This window comes from Manacus vitellinus, unplaced genomic scaffold, assembly GCF_001715985.3.
Source record: "Manacus vitellinus isolate BGI_N305 unplaced genomic scaffold, ASM171598v3 scaffold_36_pilon, whole genome shotgun sequence".
NCBI classification, from domain to species: domain Eukaryota; kingdom Metazoa; phylum Chordata; class Aves; order Passeriformes; family Pipridae; genus Manacus; species Manacus vitellinus.
This window is the reverse complement of record NW_021940508.1, coordinates 2,390,362-2,410,012: the sequence shown is the minus strand read 5'-3', so window position 1 is coordinate 2,410,012 and position 19,651 is coordinate 2,390,362. Positions and strand designations below refer to the sequence as shown.

Here is a 19,651-nt window from a genome sequence, read left to right as displayed (position 1 = left end):
GTAAAATTGACAGTAGAGGGGATAATAATGTCTCAGCATTGACTATGCTCTGTAATTTGTGTGTGGATCTCAGTTGCAAATACTATAATCTCTTTCCTCTTTGTGGCCCACCAAATCCCCACACATTGACTGCCCTTGCTTTTAGCCCCTTAGGGTAAGAAAAACTAAACCACCCAAACCAGAAGGTTGTCCTATGTTCTCTGTCATTCCTATGTGGCAGTTTACATCTGTATATTTAATATACATCTAAAGAAAGCAATCATAATTCTGCCAACATAAACAGCTGCTAGTACACTGTGATTCATTTTTATGATGAGTCACTATAAAATATCCCCTTTCTTCAGAAATCATCAAATTCTACCATCAAAGACAATATGATCTGGTTTTGTATTTATATATACATCCTTTGACTAAACATTTACAGAACATCCTATTTCTGGTTCTGCTCACTTACCTTTGTAGCAGAGTCCATGCTCTATAAATCACATTTCTCATTATTATGTTCTGTCAACACCACTCACATAACAAATCTGGATGTGTCTATAGTGACCTCCATATTCTCATTGGCATTTTAGCCACTTTGCTTCCACAGGCCTGTAATGGGTGAGTGCCACATGCCAATAGTGTCATCTGGCACAGAGGTTTTAAAATGGGCTGTTCTGAAGTCTGTATCAGATAGAATTTGTTTTATTTTTCTTTTTACAGATGCTTTGTCACCTCTCTTCTATGAGATTTAGTGCTGTTCTGACACTACTGATGTTTTGCCATGAACTTTGAGTGAGCAGTAGGTTACATGCAACTTGGAAAGGAACCTGTCTTTAATGCTGTCCATTTGCATCTTGGATTTTCTCACGTGGGGAGACCTGCAGCTTTCTGGGGCCTATTTCTCAATGACAGAAATGTTCAGAGGCAATATTTTTATTAACAGGCCTGAAAAACATTGTATGAGCAAAGAAAGTTTAGGTCACATGCAAGAGTCAAAGACCTAACTTCTTAGATGTTAAAGGCTGTGTGCACTGTCTGCATCATACTTTCAGATCTGTTACTTGGAACATACTAATTAGCAAGTTGGTTCATATGCTAATATGCTAATATGATTGGCTGTACTTTTAGACCTAGAATAATTAGTGCATTAGTAGTCTTGCATAAAGGATTCTGCACAAATATGTATCCTTCATAAATACTAGTATAACAGCAACATAAAGGATCTTAGAATGCTAGAATGGTTCCGGTTGGAAGGGGCCCTATAAATCCCTTAAGATCTAATTCCAAGTAATTGCACAGAACATTCATTTTGGGACATTTTTAACAGCTCAACTATTTCAACTCTTTTAAATAAATTGCTAAAAAAGTGGAGACCTTGAAGAATAAATTTTGTTATCTCTGTCAATACCAGCCAAACTAATGCTTACCGGACATGTGCCTGTTGATATAGAGAATAGGAAACCAGTTTAACTATTCTGATATGTGAGATGTTGCTTCTGTCATTTTCTTGTGTGTTTTAACATTTTGGAAGTTTGCTCTGCTTTGAGTGGTCACATGATGGTGTTCAAGCATTACAGAACTGGAACCTGACCAAAATGGCAGTGTACTACTGCTGACAGAAATTATCTGACAGAAATCCCCATTGCATGGGGATTTAATAAGGCACGTTTCTGCATCACTTAACTCAGGTCATGCAAATAGAAACTCTGTTGGCTGAGGCCAGTCAGGACTTTCTGGGTTTGACCGTGTTCACAGTGTGTCCTGTTTGAGTATTCATGTTGGCAAGACTTTGGGTAATAGTATGTGACTCCCTTCTGCTGAACACTGGCAAAATCTGACCTTGTGGGCTACTTTGAAATGCTGACAATGTTCATGGTATTTATTTTTAGACCACCCATATATCAAGCTCTGAAAATCTCTACCTAGAGTTTGTTGTTTTTCATAAAGCTATCACTGAGATTTTGTGAGATTGCGTCTTGGAAACTCAGCACCATAGTAATAGCATGACAACAAATCCTTATGTTACTCTGTAATATTTCAGCTACTCAAGTTAGCAGTCACAAGTCTGTGATCCTCTCAAACACTGTATTCTATGCTGCAAATGTGCTCTCTAAAGTTATTCTGATGTCATGATATCCCTTCACTGCTCACAGTCAGAAAGAGAAGTTGTTGAGAAAATCAATTTCTGTGATTATGCAATTACTTCAGTCAGAGAGACTTTAGTGAAGTTATTTACGACCCTGATATGCCAGTAGACAAACTACGAAGTCATGTGAACTGAAAATTGACCCAATTCCTTCCTCTTTTGCCATGATTTATCCTTCCCAAATGAAACCAGTTATGGAAACCATTGGTTTTGACAAGTGATTTCAGAAAAAAATGTTCATTTATGTTGCTTGTATTTCTGGGTATTGAGTGTCTCTCATCAAAACTCATTAGCAATTTAGAGTAAGGGAAGTTAAAAAAAAGTGGTAGTTTAGGCTCTTTGCAAGTTGTTACACCACTGCAAATGTATGTGTCTTTTTCACCCTTAATGTGCATAATGTTGGAGACATAACATTTACAGCATTTGTGAAGATAGCACCCACCATGCCCAAATATCCCTCACTTCATAGTGGTGGTATCAGTGATTTTCAAAGTCATTCCAAAGGTTGCCAATGACAAAAGTGCTAACTGAGAGTCTCCAGAGGGATATAAGAATATTTTCTGAAAAAATTGGAGAAAACCAGTCAAGAAATCAGGCCTTAAGCTGCTCCTTCCTGCACTAGAGAATACGGTTATACTTGGTCGTGAAGTTGTTTGTTCATTCTGGGGGATGAAGGAAATGTTCACATATTCCTGTGGTGTAGGAAAACTGAATTATGGTTAGTGTCATCAAAATCAGAGAATTCTAAGAGCAAGGATGAAAGATTTTCCTACAAATTGAGCAATCACTTTAAGAGGCAGTAAAGAGTGAGACAGTGTGGTGCCATTTGATGTCTCTGGAGGCTGCATTTAAATCTTTTATTTCAGTTTTAATTGTATTATTTCATGCATAATTTGCCTCTAAGAGGCTAGGACATCTCTAGAATGAATACTAAAATTTAGATTGTTTTGTGACAGGAAGGGAAAAAATATTCTTAGAGCTGGTTATTTATTTCTTTATTTAGAGCTTCACATAATACATCACTATCCATCTGCATCTGCAGTATATTATAAAGTAAAAGATTTTTTTTTAGAAAATGCCCCTAGTAGATGGTCCCATGTCATAAGAGATCTCCTTAAATAACAAAGATGTTGTCATCTGTCAGGTGCTCTGACTACTCACAATATTATTGATCGAGATAAAAGTGTAAGACAGTTACCAGAAAGTGGAAAACTGAATCAGACCATGTGGGAAAAGTGAGAATTAATTTAAAATTTTTAAAGTGAATCATTAGGCCTTTGCAATAAAGTATTAGTCTGGGTAAGTGTAACCTATTCAAGGTTATTCCCAGTGTCAGCTATGAAAATAGCAGAACTGATTAATGGCACCTGGTGCTGTGCTGTAGTCTAGATTAGGTCTGAGGAGTAATATTTTCAAGTGCCTTTTTGAAAATAATGCATTGATGTATACATCGACTTGTTATTCTGCTCTACTAAAATTTTAACAGAAATTAGGCCAAATTTTCAACGTTTTTTACTCTTCTTTGTCCCAACAGGCAGAAGAAAACCCCTGCCTGCCACTCCTACTCTTTACCTGCATGGGAGATGAGCCTGAAGACTGAGGCTCTACAGAGCCATGTACCAGACTCCTAGCTCTGTAGTGATCACAGAATTTTAAAATTTTTATGACAACAAAATCTAAGTCAATTTATATGATTTTCTGTTCTTGTCTTTTGCATTTGGATCTGTTCTGCTTTTTCAGAAGAATATCTCTCAGAAGAAAATTCTTTCTTAGGGTCTATTAAGCTCTTTATAACACCCGAGGACATCTAGGAAATAAATCATCTCATTCAAGAATCCTTCTTCTTATAGTGAGTAATCTGATTAATTTTTAGGTTAGTATGATTCCTGAGGCAATTTTGGGAGAGTTGGCATTGGTTATATAAGGTCCTTTAACGTGAGTGGCATGTAAGAGTCTAATTACCTACTCTCTGCTGTCAGTGAAAAAGGGTAAGAACCTCTATAGAATAATTTAGCCCATCCTAAACTTCATACATTTAAAGGAATGAGTCAGCATCAGGAGGTGCTGTTTCCAGGTAAGAATCGCACTGAATTCCAGGTGGGAGTTGTATGCTTAGCTCCCTAATCAAGAACGTAAAGTTTTCAACTGTATCTAGGCACCTTAATAGCATAAACAAAAACCAATTAAAATCTTCAGAAGCAGTTAGGATCCAAGTCTGAATTTCCTCTCTTGAACCCACTGTGTACCTTGGTGTGCCTAAAGGCTTTTTAAGCTCTGTCTTTTACTTTGCAAATTTTATCTTACAGTTTATTTTTAGAATTGAGATGGACGTTTTGCCCTAAATTTTTTAACACATTTGAGTATCTTTCTACTGATGGTGTGAAAGAGCAGCATTTTCAAAATGTCCACCTGGGTTCGTGTAGCTTCACTGAAATCCAATGTATAATATTCCTGCTTAGCTAGTTCTAGATCTTCATGCAGTGGAGAGCACATGGGTCAGGCAGAGCCTAGGACCAGTTCCTTTGGGTCATAGAATCACAGTATCTTTAAGGTTGAAAAAGACATCTGAGACCATTGAGTCCAACCTTTGATCACTACCTGGTGAATTAAATATGGCCTTAAGTTCCACACACAGTCTTCTCTTAAGGGATAGTGACTCCACAACTTCCCTGGGCAGTCCGTTCCGATGCTTGACAACCCTTTCAGTGAAGAAGTTCTTCCTGTTGTCCAACTTAAACCTCCCCTGGCATAGCCTGAGACTTTGTCCTCTTGACCTATCACGAGTTGACTGGGAGAAGAGACCAACCTCCATCTTGCTATAACGTCCTTTCAGGTACTTGTAGAGAGTGATAAGGTCTTTCCTGTGTCCCCTTTTCTCCAGACTAAACAACCTCAGCTCTCTCAGCCACTCCTCATGTGACTTACTTCCTAGACCCCAAGGTCTGGGAACTCCCCAGGTCACTCTGGCTCATTAAGTCACAGATGCCAACAGCTTATATGAAGACTGAAATAAACTTTTCGTTGTTGTTGATTTTGATGGGGGTTTTTTTGGGTTTTGTTTTTTTTTTTTTTTAAATTACAAATTAGAAGTACGTTTAGCTTGGAAGTTCCTCATGATAAAATCTGAAATTATTATAAACCGTTCAGTACTGATGTACAGTTTACCTGAGAAATATTTGCTGGCTCAGAAGGTACAGTGAAAAAAATGTTCCAAGAAAATGAAATAGTTACATCAATTCCTAAGAGAGCTGTCTTTCTGGAAAGCAGCTCTGGGCTGTGCAGGTGCTGCCTCCGAGGCACAGCACACAGTAGGTGTCAGGGTTGCACCACCGTGGAGCAGCAGAGCATGCCCGATTCTCTGCTGAGACATAACACTGCGTCACCTGCCAGGGATGGCCACCAGCATGATGGTACTCAGCTGCTCCGCAGGGATGGACTTTGTCTACCTGGAGGTAAGGTAATCTCTGGGGAAAGAGACTGGCAAGATGATTTGCTGTTTTCTCTATAATCTTCTTTCCAAGTTCAGTCATTCCTCCCTTGACTGGTTCACGTATTACACTGTCAGACTTGCTCTGGCTTCACAATACACCAACAGTTCACTGTCATTTCTTTTTAATTAAAAAATCATTCTTAGAAGGCATGTCCAACACACAAAAAGATGGTGGAAAATGTGCAGACTCATGCCATGATTTTAATTTTTTTCCAAATATAGTAAATCAGTAGAACACACCTCTCATCTCACTTTCAATTTGCAGACAACCCCCCTTCCTTAAAATTCCTTTTACTGAATCCTAGACCATCAGCTTCCCTCATTCTCTTCACCTTTCTACACCTTCTTAAACAGAAATAGTGGAGGTTTGGGAAGATCCTATAAAATATTCCTGACTGTGTCCAGCTCTAGCCACAAAAGACCTCAGTGATTCTATTTGCATTGGTACAGTTAAATACATACCTATGTGTTTGCTAATTCCTGAGTGTAGAATGAATTCAGTGATCAGGCTGGAACCAGGAATATAATTGCTTGAGAAAACCTATTTTAAAATCAGTTAACAGATACCACTGCAGATATTAAGAAAGAAATTATAAATGTAATGGAGCTAAATGTTGAAAACTAGGAAGCCTTAAAGCTTTTAAGCCAGAGCTCTATATGAATGCTCTATATGAATGCTCTATACCAGGCAAATGTAGAAATACATTTATTTTGGTGAATATTTAATATTATTCTTATCTGTATGTTAGACAGCCATATTGGAAGATACCCTGAGTATACATATTTTGTTTATGAAATAGCAAGGCATTGCAGAGTTTATTTCAAATTTTCACATTATTTTCAGAACTAATACAGTAAAACAGAGTCTATACTTGACAAGGGCTTAAATAAGATTTTAATTTTTTACAATGCTGTATTTTAAATGAACTTCGACTTCCCCTTGTCTTTGTGCTCATTTGGTGAAGCTCACACTGTCATGATGGTGGTTGACAATAACAGATAAAGTGCTGTAGATAAGAACGAGTTTGATACATTTTACATGAAAGCCCTAAAGCAACTGGGTTTTTAAATCAACTATCTAGCTGGAACTGGTTTCATTTTGCTTTTTAGCACCTCATTAGGCTTACTGCAATTTTCCTGCAGTACTAAACTGCTGCCCCAGTCACAGTTCATTTTCCTCCTCTAATGTACAATTACTCCGTTGCCTATTGAAAAGTATAATATTTTAATTTCACAATAATTCAATTAAAATATTTAATCCTAGAATATAAATCAGAAACACAGAGCAGCATGCTGCTGCATCCTTGTGTTACAGCTCTGTGGCATCCTGGAAAACAGCACAGCTGCTACAGATTGTGGGGGAAGCTAGAAGAATTTGTGCCATCAGAGAGCACCACTGGGCTAAAGATGTTACACTCTTTATCCCTTTCTTGCTTTTAAATGTCACTGAATGCCCTACAACACATTTAGCTTTCTAATGTCCCAGAGCAGTAGCAGCACCTCTGCAATGTGCCCAGAAATCCTGAACGAACATCCAGGTTCCTCTGACTATGGCACAGGACACCCCTTTTGTACTAGGCTCACTTTAGGCTTAGAACTGTGGTGTTTCTTTTGGGCACAGTCCCTCAGTGTGCCTATTACTACCTGTGTCCTCCAACTCCAGGCACCAAGGCAGAAGGAGTTTTGGCAATCTTCAGTACCTGGGCTTTGCAAATTTACCACACACTTAGATGGAGAAAGGTGTTCTTTGACAGTGGCAGTAACTTAAGCTATAATCACAGTAACTCTGCTGGTTGAGTAGGGGTAAGAAATAAAGTTCTTTATCCAAAGTCCATTTCTGTACAGGATGTCAATACATAGAAAATATGAGTTTTCCATCCATGAATGCCTTTGAAGAAAGAAAATAATTCTTCTAATAAGTAGGTACTTTTATTTTAGAAACAACCCTTCTATTTGATAAAATCAGATTTCATCATCTGTTCATAGTATATATTTTCTCATAGTCTAGATGGGATTTTTCAGGGGGAATGTGTGTTCTCCTTTAACATAGCTTATTTTCTGCTTTTATTAGTTCAGGTTATGCTGAATACTTTTCACTGGAGACAGGAATTTTGATTATTTTTGTCGTCTTTTCCCTTCTTTCTTTTTAATCTAGGTGGCCATGATGGAAACAAACCCATAAGAATAGCTGATGAATAGAACCACCAGGGCAGCGGTCAAAATTCAGAGTACCAAATCAACACACTGTGGTGATGATTAGCACGCTATAAAAACGTTGTCTGATGAGCACCTTCTATTCTCAGACTCCAACACAACATGACATTTCCTCAAACCAGTGTAACTGAAATATGAGACTGTAGAGTGAACTTGACCTGTGGGGGAAGGTGCTTGCTGGAAAGAAAGGAAAAGAAAGAAGTAACAAGAAGTTAGGCTCATGAGAACTATAGTGCATGATACATTAGTTATTTTTGAGTACTCAGAACTGAAGTTAATTGGATGCAATCTGAACCTTAGCAGATGCTAAAACCTCCAGTTGCAAACATAAGAGAAAAAGATCTCTATATGAAATACTGATGTCTGTAGTCTCCTCTGGTACAAATAATATTTTAAGTCCTCCAAATACCTAAACTCACGAAAGACATGATTTCATAACTGATTTTTCAAAGGATTTTGAAGTTGCACAGTACCAAGCAGCTCAGCTGTGCTTTAGCCTTGAACTGCACGTTAGCAGTCCCAAGAGGGCAAGTCTGGCAGCTGTTTCTCCCTTTTGGAAGATAAACCCTGTACCACCGGCAAATCTTGCACCTTGCCACCATTTTACTTTACCTGCTATGTTTTTATGGCCTCCAATATCACCTCAAAAAACAATTACAGCTGCTGAAAAAAAATACAGTGAATTTCATTATGTAGTTAGTTGTTTTCAGGTTAAATAACATTATTAGCAAGTGGACAGAATTACAGGTTCGCTATGACTCTGGTATTGGCAATAATGCAGAAACCAAAGAGAAATTACTTTAGTAAGCTACATAAAAACCTGTCAGAAGACAGATCTTTCCAGTGCCACCAAGCTGGCAATCTCATTCATGCCTGTAAGCTTGTTGCTGCGTGTTGAATTGACATTAAATTAAATAATATCCCACATGCAACGAGTTGCAGGCCTCTGCGACAAGGTATGGCAGAGGTAGTAATTCACAGCATAAATTATTGCTTGAATGTTTAGTGTAGTCTTTCTAGCACTCTTATCCTTTCTCTTCATTTTGGCACATAAGCCTAGCCTAAAAAGTAAACTGTTTTGATTAAACAGCACGTGTATTTCCTTTCATGCTGTTTTGCCAAAGAAGAGGTGCATGAGGGAAAACAAAAGTACTTACAGAAAAGCTCTTGCAAAGAGAAAGATCTGTGTTCTGTATCTTTCAACAGAGGTCAAGGGCTCCTTCAAATACATCAGTAACAAAAAGAATACTGCTACTGAAAGGAACAGGAACACCTGCATCAGAGGTTCCAGAGAAGACAGAGTTACTGAACATTTTTTTTACTTCAGTCTTCACTGATGTGGCCTCAGGAATCCCTGACCCAGAAGACCAGGGAGAAGATCTGGAGAAAGGTAGACTCCCTCTAAGGGTTGATACTGGATCCAGTATTGCTTAACTTCGTGACTTGAATGAAGAAATTAAGTGCCTCCTTAAAAAGTTCACTGAAAATAAAACACTGAGAGGAGTGGCTGACATTCCAGAGTGCTGTGTAGCCCTTCAGAAGGACCTTGAGAGGTTGGAAAGATGGGCAGAGTGGAAACATTCTGAAATTCTACAAAGGTAAGTGCAGGATCCTGCACCTGGGGAAGAATAACCCCAGGCAACAGTACAGGCTGACCTGCTGGAAAGCAGCTCTGTGGAGAAGGACTTGGGGGTCCTGGTGAACAACAGGCTGTCCATGACCCAGCAGTGTGTCCTGGTGGCCAAAAGGGCCAATGGTGTCCAGAAATGCATTAGGAAGAAGACTGACACCCAGTCCAGGGAGATAATCCTGCCCCTTTACTCAGCCCCGGTGAGGACTCACCTGGAGTGTCTGGCTTTGGGCCCCTCAGGACAAGAGAGATATGGAGCTCTGGGAGCAGGCCCATCAGAGGTCAATGAATGTAATTAGGGAACTGGAGCACCTCATTTACAAGGAAAGGCTGAGAGAGCTGGGTCTGTTCTGCCTCAAGACGAGATGACTGAGAGGGGACCTCATCAATATCTGTAAGTATCTGAAGAAAAGGTGCCAAGAGGATAGATCCAGGCTCTTCTTGGTGATGCCAAACCAATAAGACAAGAAACAATGTGCAGAAACTGACGCACAGGACGTTCCACCTGAACACGAGGAAGAACTTCTTTACTGTGCAGGTGACTGAGCACTGGAACAGAGTGAACAGGTTGACCAGAAATGTTGTGGAGTCTCCCTCACTGGAGATATTCAATAATGTTCTGGACACATTCCTGAGTAACGTGCTCTAGAGTAACATACTTGAGCAGGAAGGTTGGGTCAGGTGACCTGCAGTGCTCCTGTCCTACCTCACCATTCTGTGATTCTGTGAAGTCCTAGTGAGCTCTGCTCATGTTGGACATTATAGAAACTTTCCAACTATATAAATAGTGACACACTTGAACCCATGAAGTTTTCATCCTTAGAGGCTGTTAAAAATGAGTTAGCTAAATGTCTACCAAAAATAATGTGGTTATAATTAATTTTACTGTGAGGCATATAGGTGACTAGATGACTTTCAAGGCCTTTTCTTCCCTATGACTCCCTAGTTCTATGAAGGTACTTTTTTTAAAAAAAACAACAAAACAAAAAACCCTAAACATATCTTATTGTTCCATTTTATCTTAACAAGGAAATCAATAATTTTGTTATACATACTTTATCTAATATTAGATCATATATAAGACCTACAGGGAATGAAGCTGATTTCTGTGCTGGAGCTTATGAGACAGTTGCAAGTTAATTGCAAAAATAAATTAAATCCAAGTTACTGGTGCCACAGGAACAAGATGGTTATAAATGAATTACCAAAAAAGCATCAGGACCCTTACATGTGGCACCACTTCCAAATTCAAGAGAGGTGTAGAATATTCTTTGTGGTCTGGGCTCAAACCCCTTGGGGTACAGCCATGAAGAAAAAGGTTGTGATTAGCTGCAATGTTTGAGCTCCTGCAGATCTGGCCAGACGGTTTACTGTTTCATCAAACTGTCCCACCTGTCCCTTTGTGTCAAGGTACCACTCCTCTTGCTGTTCAGTAGTTTTTCAGATTGCTATCTACCCTGTAATCTGTAATTGTTTATACAAGGTGAAACTATACCTTCTAATATTCCTAAAAGATGGGATGAAGGTGGTCCATGTATGACATTTTTCTGTGTCAAAGAAGAGAACTCAATTTTTTAACTTCCAAAGTGTGACATCAGTACTTAAGTCACAACTTTTAGATTATATAGTTACATTAACAGCTGCAGCTGTAAAACTGAAGAGGTAGATGTACATATAAGAGTCAAACATTACAAAACCAAATATGTCTCCTTTAAAACTCTAATCCAGTAGGAATTGATTTCCAGGCCTTTGCTAGGCAAAAATTCTCTTGCTATACTTTGATTTATGTTTCAACTCTCAAGAGAAAGCATTTGAAATTATGATACAGAGAATGCAACATTAAAAGTGTTTTACAAAATCTTTACCACTTGGAGAGAAAAAGTCTATTCTGAGCCAAGATGGCTCGCAAGAAGAAACAAATTATAGTCTGCACTTGACTTGTTTTCTGCGAAGTGTCATCCAGGCACACACACTTGGTACAATAATCTGCAATGTAACGTACTGTTTTGTTTAGCAGCAAATAAAATGTGACCTCTTCATTTAAATAAAGAGACACCTGGAAAATTTCCCATAAATGCATCTTTTCTTGTAGACAAAAGTGAGGAGAATACAGTACCTAGCTAATCAAGAACCTTAAGCAATAACTCAAGGCTCCTGGCTTTTAAATCATTACTACTGCTCTTCCAGTGACATAACAAGAAAGTGCTGCCAACATCACTCCTCAGCAGATAATAAAAAACTGTTAGCTGTGGAAAATTTTGGACACAGTGGATGTAAGCAACATCTCCTAAGGCAGGTGCTATATGACTTGTGGAGATTAGTCTCAACGAGAGGTTAGAAGATGCTGCTGCTTTGATCGGCCTCAAGAAAGTTACTCCACAGAAAGCTGTTAGGTTGGTCAAGAAGAAATTAAAAAATTTGAGAAATGGTGGAGCACATTGGCAATAACATTATTCACAGTTCTCACACAGGGAAGCTCTAAACAAGGCAATCACACTGTGGTGGGGGGAAATCATTACACAAGCAAAGTACTCAGATTTTTCAGTCAACTTCAGATTGACTTAGAATTATTTTCGGAAAGTAACTGTCAATAGGAATGACAGATAAATAGTCAGGAATATATTGTTTTAGATCATTATTACCTGTGTGAGGACTTTAGTTTTCTGATACTGTGTCATTACACCTTTGGATTTTGTGCAATTATATTAATCCACACTTCCATGTAATAGGTAATAATGTTTACGGGTGTTGAAAAATACCAGACATTTTTCCATAAATTTGGACCAGCATCTGCGATAACCATCAGAAAGTGCAGATGCTTATCCTAATGAATGTATGCAAAACTTTACCAACCCTTTCCCCGTCACCTTCTTAGATTAGAGAGATATTCCATTCCTTCTTTCCCTTCGAAATCCTGTAGGAGTAAGACTTCTGTCCCAAGACAGACCTTTGAGCTCAAACTGCTTTTGGAAGAAAACACACTTATAAAACTTAGACAAAAGTAAACTCAACCTATTCTGTAGTTAAAACCCCAAATCAAAATGCCTTTCCATGTTAAAAAACATTAAAATTCATCCATCTCTTTTATCATCTGTACCATACAAGAATATTATGAAAGAGAAAACTAGTGCCAGAAAGGTGGGAGATGCCAGAATTTTTATGAGAAACACATAAAGTGTCAGTTCCTAACAAAAAAAGGATAACTTCTCCATAGGTCTTTCATTCTCACAAATATATATTATAGATGAGTTGTAGAATTTATGAATTATACAGTCTAGTATTTACAATACATTCTGAGAATGATATGCTTTAGCAAACTACCAGATTTTAGTCTAATACAACCACTATTCTATTAGTGCTGGGATACTTCTACCTCACAAAAAGGTGGAGAAGAAATTAGGACAGAAATTCACTGCCTGGATCTCATCTGCCAAGTGTCTCTACAGGCAAGTTACATGTCATTCAGAATTTAGAAACTGCTCAGGGGCAACCAGGCAGGAGAAAGCATTTCGGCTGGTCCCAATGCCCAAAGAAGGCGGATCAGAAGTGGAGGGATGGGATGGAGCAGAGACTGGATATACAGGATGAAGACTTGAAGACTGGAGCCATGAAGCAAGGGAAAGAGAAACCAGGTTCTGCTTCCAGCCAAACCCTGGCATTCCTCCTGACTGTTACTGTCTTATTTCCAGGTCCTCATGTGCTCTGCCTTTAGCAGTGGCACAAGCTAAAACGTCTTCCCACAGTCCCCACAGGCTGCTTGTTTCCGCATTCTACACACAGCTGACCAGAGCTGCGCTGCCAGGGCTCAGTTCCCTGTTTTCTCACCTGCCTCCTTTGTAACCTTGGGAAAGTCACAAAGAAAAGTAATCCTGTTCCTCAGATCTAGGAGGTTAATTCTCACTCTCTCTGTTTCTTTACATGTCCTAAATTCTGTCAGCCTTGCCAGTACAGACCAGCTTGGTCTCATGCCAAAGCCAAGAACACTGGGTGCCTTGTAACAAGCCTTACACATGCCAAGGGGGTGGATGGAGGATCAGTGGGAAATGCTGATGTCAGAGGTGTTTTATGTCTAACTCAAAGGCTTCAGCACTCAACTCTAGGATGGTTGCAAGCTAAAACTCTAACCCACACATTATTCATTCTACAGTTTCTCAGAACACCACTTTGTACAACGTCCCTTTTGTACTTCAAATGGAACAGAAGAAAATAATTGTCATTAAAGAAAATGTCTTAGCATTCTCATTAGTGAGACAGATTCTCAAAACAAGGTAACTAAATTCAATTATGTTTCAATCGTGGCTGTTTGTACAGAGAAGTTAATGTTGATGCTAATGAAGTCTTAACATGTAAGGGAGACTGAGTTGACTGTTAGACTGAGTTAGAATGAACGCTTCTAGAAAAGCAGAAAGAAAGCACTATAACTGTTTATATTTCTATTAGTGGTAAAAATGGTGATAGGGTTGTCTGTGCTTCCAGATATTATGGAGGTTGTCCAGTATACATCACTTCCAAATACAGCTTATTGGTTGCCTCCCACTCACAGCTAAACTTAATTTGATCCTGTTGTCAAATTTTAGCAATAATCTTTTTTTCTTTTTAATTCATAAAAGCCTTTTATCTGGAATATATATGGTACTTCACAGTCTTTGAATATTTTAACATGCTGATGTTAAAGATGTTGCTTGGTCTCAAGGTTCCCCTTAGCCCAAACTGTGTTTGGAGACTGCTGTTCAACAGAACCACCTTTTTGTGTTGTTGCTTTTTTATGTCTTACCTCGACTTTGACTTGAATTGATACTGTACAAGACTACAGTAAAGTTTTGCACTCAGATATACCATAGTGCATCCCTTTTAGTTACTTTCTTTGATGATTCATTTACTTTGCAATGCATATTTAGTGATTTGATGCAAAGGAACAGCTCTTTTCCTTACTCTCAGAAAAACAATTGCTTGCAAATGCATCATACGGAATTAATTTGTACTAGCTGGCATGGCTACTAAGAAGAAACTGAGGGTGATTTTTACACCATGACCACTCTGCACTAAACAGTTTTAACAGGTCCTTGTAATGATTACCCCACATTTAGGGTTGATGGATAAAATTTAGCATTAGTTTATTGCATTTTGTGGGCATTTCACTGTCTGCCATTTTTGTATACCTCTTGTGAGGGAAGGACTTGCCTGGCCTTAAATTAGCTCACTATAAGATATTGTAGTGCTGTGAAATTCAGCACAGCACAAGATGAAGAATCTCTTGTGGACAAACACTAGGACAGTCAGAGTGTCCTGTGCAATTTTAGCTACCAGCCTGTCTGTAATTGGGACCAAAGCATAGACATTTACCTAGTGACTCAGCAGCAATGCTGTCAGCTCCGTTCTGTCTTCCTTCCTTAGGATGAATTTGCAGTAATTGAATTTTACTATTGGGTTTCACAAGCTCGCAGTTACATATGCCTAAGACATAACAAGCCTAACCTCACAGTGCTAACACGGTCTGTGAATAAGCTGCAGCCAGGGGAGGTACCACAGGCTTACTTCTTTTCACAGCTGCTGTTTTTATACAGCAGTAATCTCCATTAGATGCTTTGCAGTTTTCGGGGTTTAATTTATATGTGAATTTAGAGGTACATAATTGATTCTCTTCCACATGGAAACATCTAGCAACAAACTGTTAAACTTACTAGTGTTTTTCTCATTTTATTTTGTGTCTCTCTTATCCTGCTGGTTGAGAAATATGTCACTGGGCATGCAATAACAGAGCAGGAATATTTAGACTTTTCAAGAAGACTGCAAACTTCTCATTTTTTTTTGCTTTGCTTTGCTTTATTTTGTTTTTTTATTCATATAGACAATGAATGGATTTTGTTTAGGCCTATCTATAAGGAAGCTAAAAGAAGTGTTTTTGTGATGTAATCATTGTGCCTGTAAAAACACTCTACCTGAGCAAATGTCAAATGACAAGGATCCCTATTATCTTCTGGATCTCCCCACTTCACAATTCTCCTTAGTTATTGACTCTAGATTTGCCCAGAGTAGCCCAGAACTGCCCGAACACTATTGCAAAGAGAAAGCACAATAAAGCCTGAAGAGAAGAATTTCCCGTAAAGATACAAAAGATTTCGTATTTCAGTTGCAAGAATCAATGACAGCAGTTCTCAATAAAGGTATTATTCATGTAGTGTGATGACATTCACAAGGGACTTTGACAGTTTTGTGGAATATTATGTCTTTGTCCTGAATTCCTGCCTTGCCTGTGGCACCTCCTACAGTCCCCAGTCACGCCTAGGACTGCACAAATACAGGTGGTACTTGCCTTAGGAAATTTATAATGTATCAAAACATATCTTCATAGTATTGTCTGTAGATACAAATGTAGACATGGACATGTATTAGGCTTAGATTTTATATTTTATCCTGTATAGCTTTGCTTCTTCTTAAAGGAAGTCTTTTTCTTTTTTCTCAACTTTGCATATTTCATTGAGAGTAGATGCTCTGGGCTTTCCTGCATTCTGCCTCTTTCTAACTGGCCTGACCCCAAGCACTCTTGATTTTTATGAAACCACATCCTTCTCAGTCTCTCCATTATGAGAGTGCTCTTGTTACTTCTTCCCTGTTCAACACTGGTTAGCCTACTGCACTTAGCTCCTGCCCTCACCTGTGGAAAGGCTACCTCTTCACTATCTGCACTCTCTGCGTTTTGCCCAGGGAATTGTCTCAGCAGCAGAACTGATGAGGTAGTGATGGAAAGGGGGTAGGAACCCCTATGAAGATCCTCCCACAACCCTCTTTGCCAGGAAAAAAAAAGAGCATGGATAAAAGTAAATGATGTAATAGCCTTTTCTGCCACAGAGCAGAAGGTGTAACTAAACCCTGAGGGACATAGAGGTAATGTTGATAAGATCCTTAGTGGATCTTTAATACATCTTGATAAAAATTAGTGGCTGAAAGACAAATTTTGCAGCGTGGATATAGTGATATGGGGCAGTGTGAAGAGAGCAGGTGGGGCACAAGCTCGGACTTGAAGTAAGCAAGCATATGGGTCAAATTAATTTCTGGTGTAATTGTATATTAATGGTTATGTTAGGATACATATGACATATTGAGAGATTCTTAATATTTAATTTGTGAATTAATGAATAAATCAAATATATATAATCTAAAGCATGGGAGAAAGTGTTTGTTATTTCTATTGTACTTGTGCTAGATGTGGTACCAATAGCTTTTACTGTGGATAATATTCATCATTTCTCTATTATGAATACCAGTAGCTAATAATCTGCTCACCTTAATAAATATCTTACCATAGCCTAAATGGATTAATATACTATATAACTTCTATAAATTTGCACTCAAGTTATATATAGACACTTATATGTATATGGGCATATATGTGTGATAGGTTTGGGTTTTTTTCTACTGAGGAGCTGATGAAATGTTCATATAATTAGTTTCATAGTCTAATTTTTTCACAATGGTTTTAACTGAAGGAAAAGAAGAATTAGTGATGGAAAGAAAAGAAGAAAGGGTCTGGTTTACATTTTATTTGATTGCCGGGAAATGACAAGTGAACTTTCTGTAGCTAATTCATTTTGTTACAGACGTTTCTAGTTCTTACAGCCACCTTCTAAGCAGGGGCAACTGCCCCAAGTGCTGTTGACTTCCAGGTTTCTAGTCCTCAGCGAGCGTAATAAATGACTCCCAAGTTACATGTGATTAGAAGTGATTCCTGCAGCAATACATTCTGAGAATCAAGGAACACGCTCAGGAATTCTGCTATAGAACAAAATCCTCTCATAACTGATTATGCCAAGCTAATGATAACTAACTATATCAAACTAGTAATAATGCAAAACAATCATTAACTTATGCTGCAAATGTACTTAGAAAACCTATTGTGATCTGGGACCCACGGAGATCTGGTTGCCCTCAAGATCTATACATTTGCACAGCAACATATTTGGCAGGTGAGCCGTAGTTGAACTGCAGTCATTTACCAGTTACCCATCTTGGCCCCTGCTGGAAATGACCAATGTCTCCTTATCAGCTTAAATAGTTCATAAAATGGGCTTGTGTTCGGGTCCTGGATTTTAAATTGCTGAGGCATTCTATTCTGGCACTCATTTGTCAGGACAGTGTGGGAAGAGCTTATACACAGCTAGATCCCTGGCCTGGCTGGAGGCTACAACTGGATCTTCTGAAACAGCCAGCTCCGGGAAAGAGATAAGAAGCAGAATTAACTAATCTCAGACCAGTACAAATACAAATACTGAAGATACAAAGAACGTTGTTACTTTAAAAGTAAAATCATATTTTGTACATTCTAGGTATTAGCAACACTGAATTCATTCAACTCAAGACTTAAGCAGAATTTCTTAACGAAGGACTATTCTACCGAAAATTCAGGTCTTTTTAGTCCTCTTACTCTGCAATCATCATACATCAGATTCCTCAAGGGATAATTATATGGGTACTGAGGAAGTGAGGATGATGTTTCCCCTGCCCTTGTCTCTCTCCCTATCTCTGGCCCTCATCACATCTGTATTTAATATTGACATGCTCTGTGCTCCCATGACACCACGAAGGAGAAAATGCGATCCTGGATAAAGGCTCCACTTGGTTGCAAAGTAAGAATTATGTGGCAAATCTGATCACAGAAAAGGACGTAGAAGTGCACACTACACCTCCGGAAACAGAGGGTGTGGATGCGTTACTCTGGCCCCTCGTTTTCTCCCTTTTGTTCTCATCACTGCCTGGAAGGCCACTCTCTAAACGAGCCAGGCAGACTTCAACAGCCCTGCCACAGCCCGGTAAAATCACGCCCCAGTTTAGGGCCGGGCTCAGGGTGGCAGCGGACGCGCCCGTCACCGGCCCGCACGCCCCGCGTGGGTAGCCGTCAGGGGCGCGCAGCCTGCGCGGAGGCGGCCTTGGCCCAGCGGCGGGTCGGTGCGCTCGGGAGGCGCTCGGAGGCGCTCGGTGGCACTCGGTGTGCACTCGGGTGGCACTCGGAGGCGCTCGGAGGCGGCCCGCCAGGTGGCAGCAGGCCCCCGCGGGACGGGCCGTGCCGGGAGGGACCGCGCTGTGCCGCCGCCGCGCGCGGCCGCGCTGCTGCTCCGCCTCTGCCCGCGCGGGGAAGGGGCCGCTGGAGCGCCGCCCGGGGCACGGCGCTCCCCCGCGGGGGCAGCGCAGCCGCCGCGGTACAGCCCGACCTCGGGGGGTTCCGCCGGGCCGGAGTTGGGGGGTCTGCGGGGATGCGGCTCCGGGTTTAAACTGCGCTCGAGAGCGATGTGCTCATCAGTTTGGTGCACTTAGCGCTATAACCCGTGCCAGCGCAACCCGCGGTAAAGACAAAGCTGTACGCAAATCTCCTTCCCCTTGCCCATCCCCTGCTCCCGGGCTCTGGCGCCGTTCCCCAGCCTGTTTTTAATGATACGGTGCGCGGAGTAACTTGAAATTAATTACAAGTTTCTTGACTAAAAGGCAGGGGGAGGCGGTGTCATCCGGCGGGTTCGGCACTCGGAGCCGTGGCCACCTGCGCGTGGCCGTCACGGGACAGGGGAACCCGGCTGCCGCCGCGGGCAGGGCTGCGGAGCCCGGCGAAGGTACGAATCGGGGCGAGGGCTCGGGGACGGAGGGCAAGGGGACGGAGGGCTGCGGGCTGAGGAGGACCCGGGCGGGGGCGGTCTCTGCCTGCCTCCAGGTGGAGGAGTGCTTTTTGGGGTGGAGTGCGCGTGTATGTGTGTGTCCGCCTGTGTCTGTGGGGAGTTTGTAGGTCTCCTGCCTAGGGTTCCGAATTTCCGTCTGCATGCTCCACTTTTTTTGAAGACCTACATGATTTCTTCTCCTAGAAGCTGGCTTGTTGCTTTCTGGCATATAGTTATCTAACTCCCATCCCCGAAGATAAGTGTTTCAAAATACTGAGAGGACTTGACTACAAAACGTGCTGTACTGTGAGGAGGATAGAAGGAAGGATGCGAGGGTAGTGAAATTCTTAAAAATACAGTAACTAGTTATTGTATTAGGTTATATATATGCATATGTTATATACATATATAATAGAGAATTCTGTGTAATCCAATCACAGGAAAAATAATAAGGGGTCTTTTCGACAGGACTTTCATCTGTATATCTCCTTTTCTGTCTCACACACGTCTTTCTGTTTGCCTCCTCTATATTCTGCTTTTATTGT

The 19,651-nt window shown here is 40.3% G+C and overlaps 1 protein-coding gene across 1 annotated transcript; it reads right to left on the bottom strand.

The window, feature by feature from the left end:
* Positions 1–18,326: 18,326 nt before the first annotated feature.
* Positions 18,327–19,269, bottom strand: LOC115307642 (extensin-like). Its single transcript, XM_029961519.1, has 2 exons — positions 18,896–19,269; positions 18,327–18,732 (listed from the first exon to the last, which is right to left on the bottom strand). The coding sequence occupies exons 1-2, from the start codon at positions 19,267–19,269 to the stop codon at positions 18,327–18,329; spliced, it is 780 nt and encodes a 259-aa protein (XP_029817379.1).
* Between the last annotated feature and the right edge of the window lie 382 nt (positions 19,270–19,651).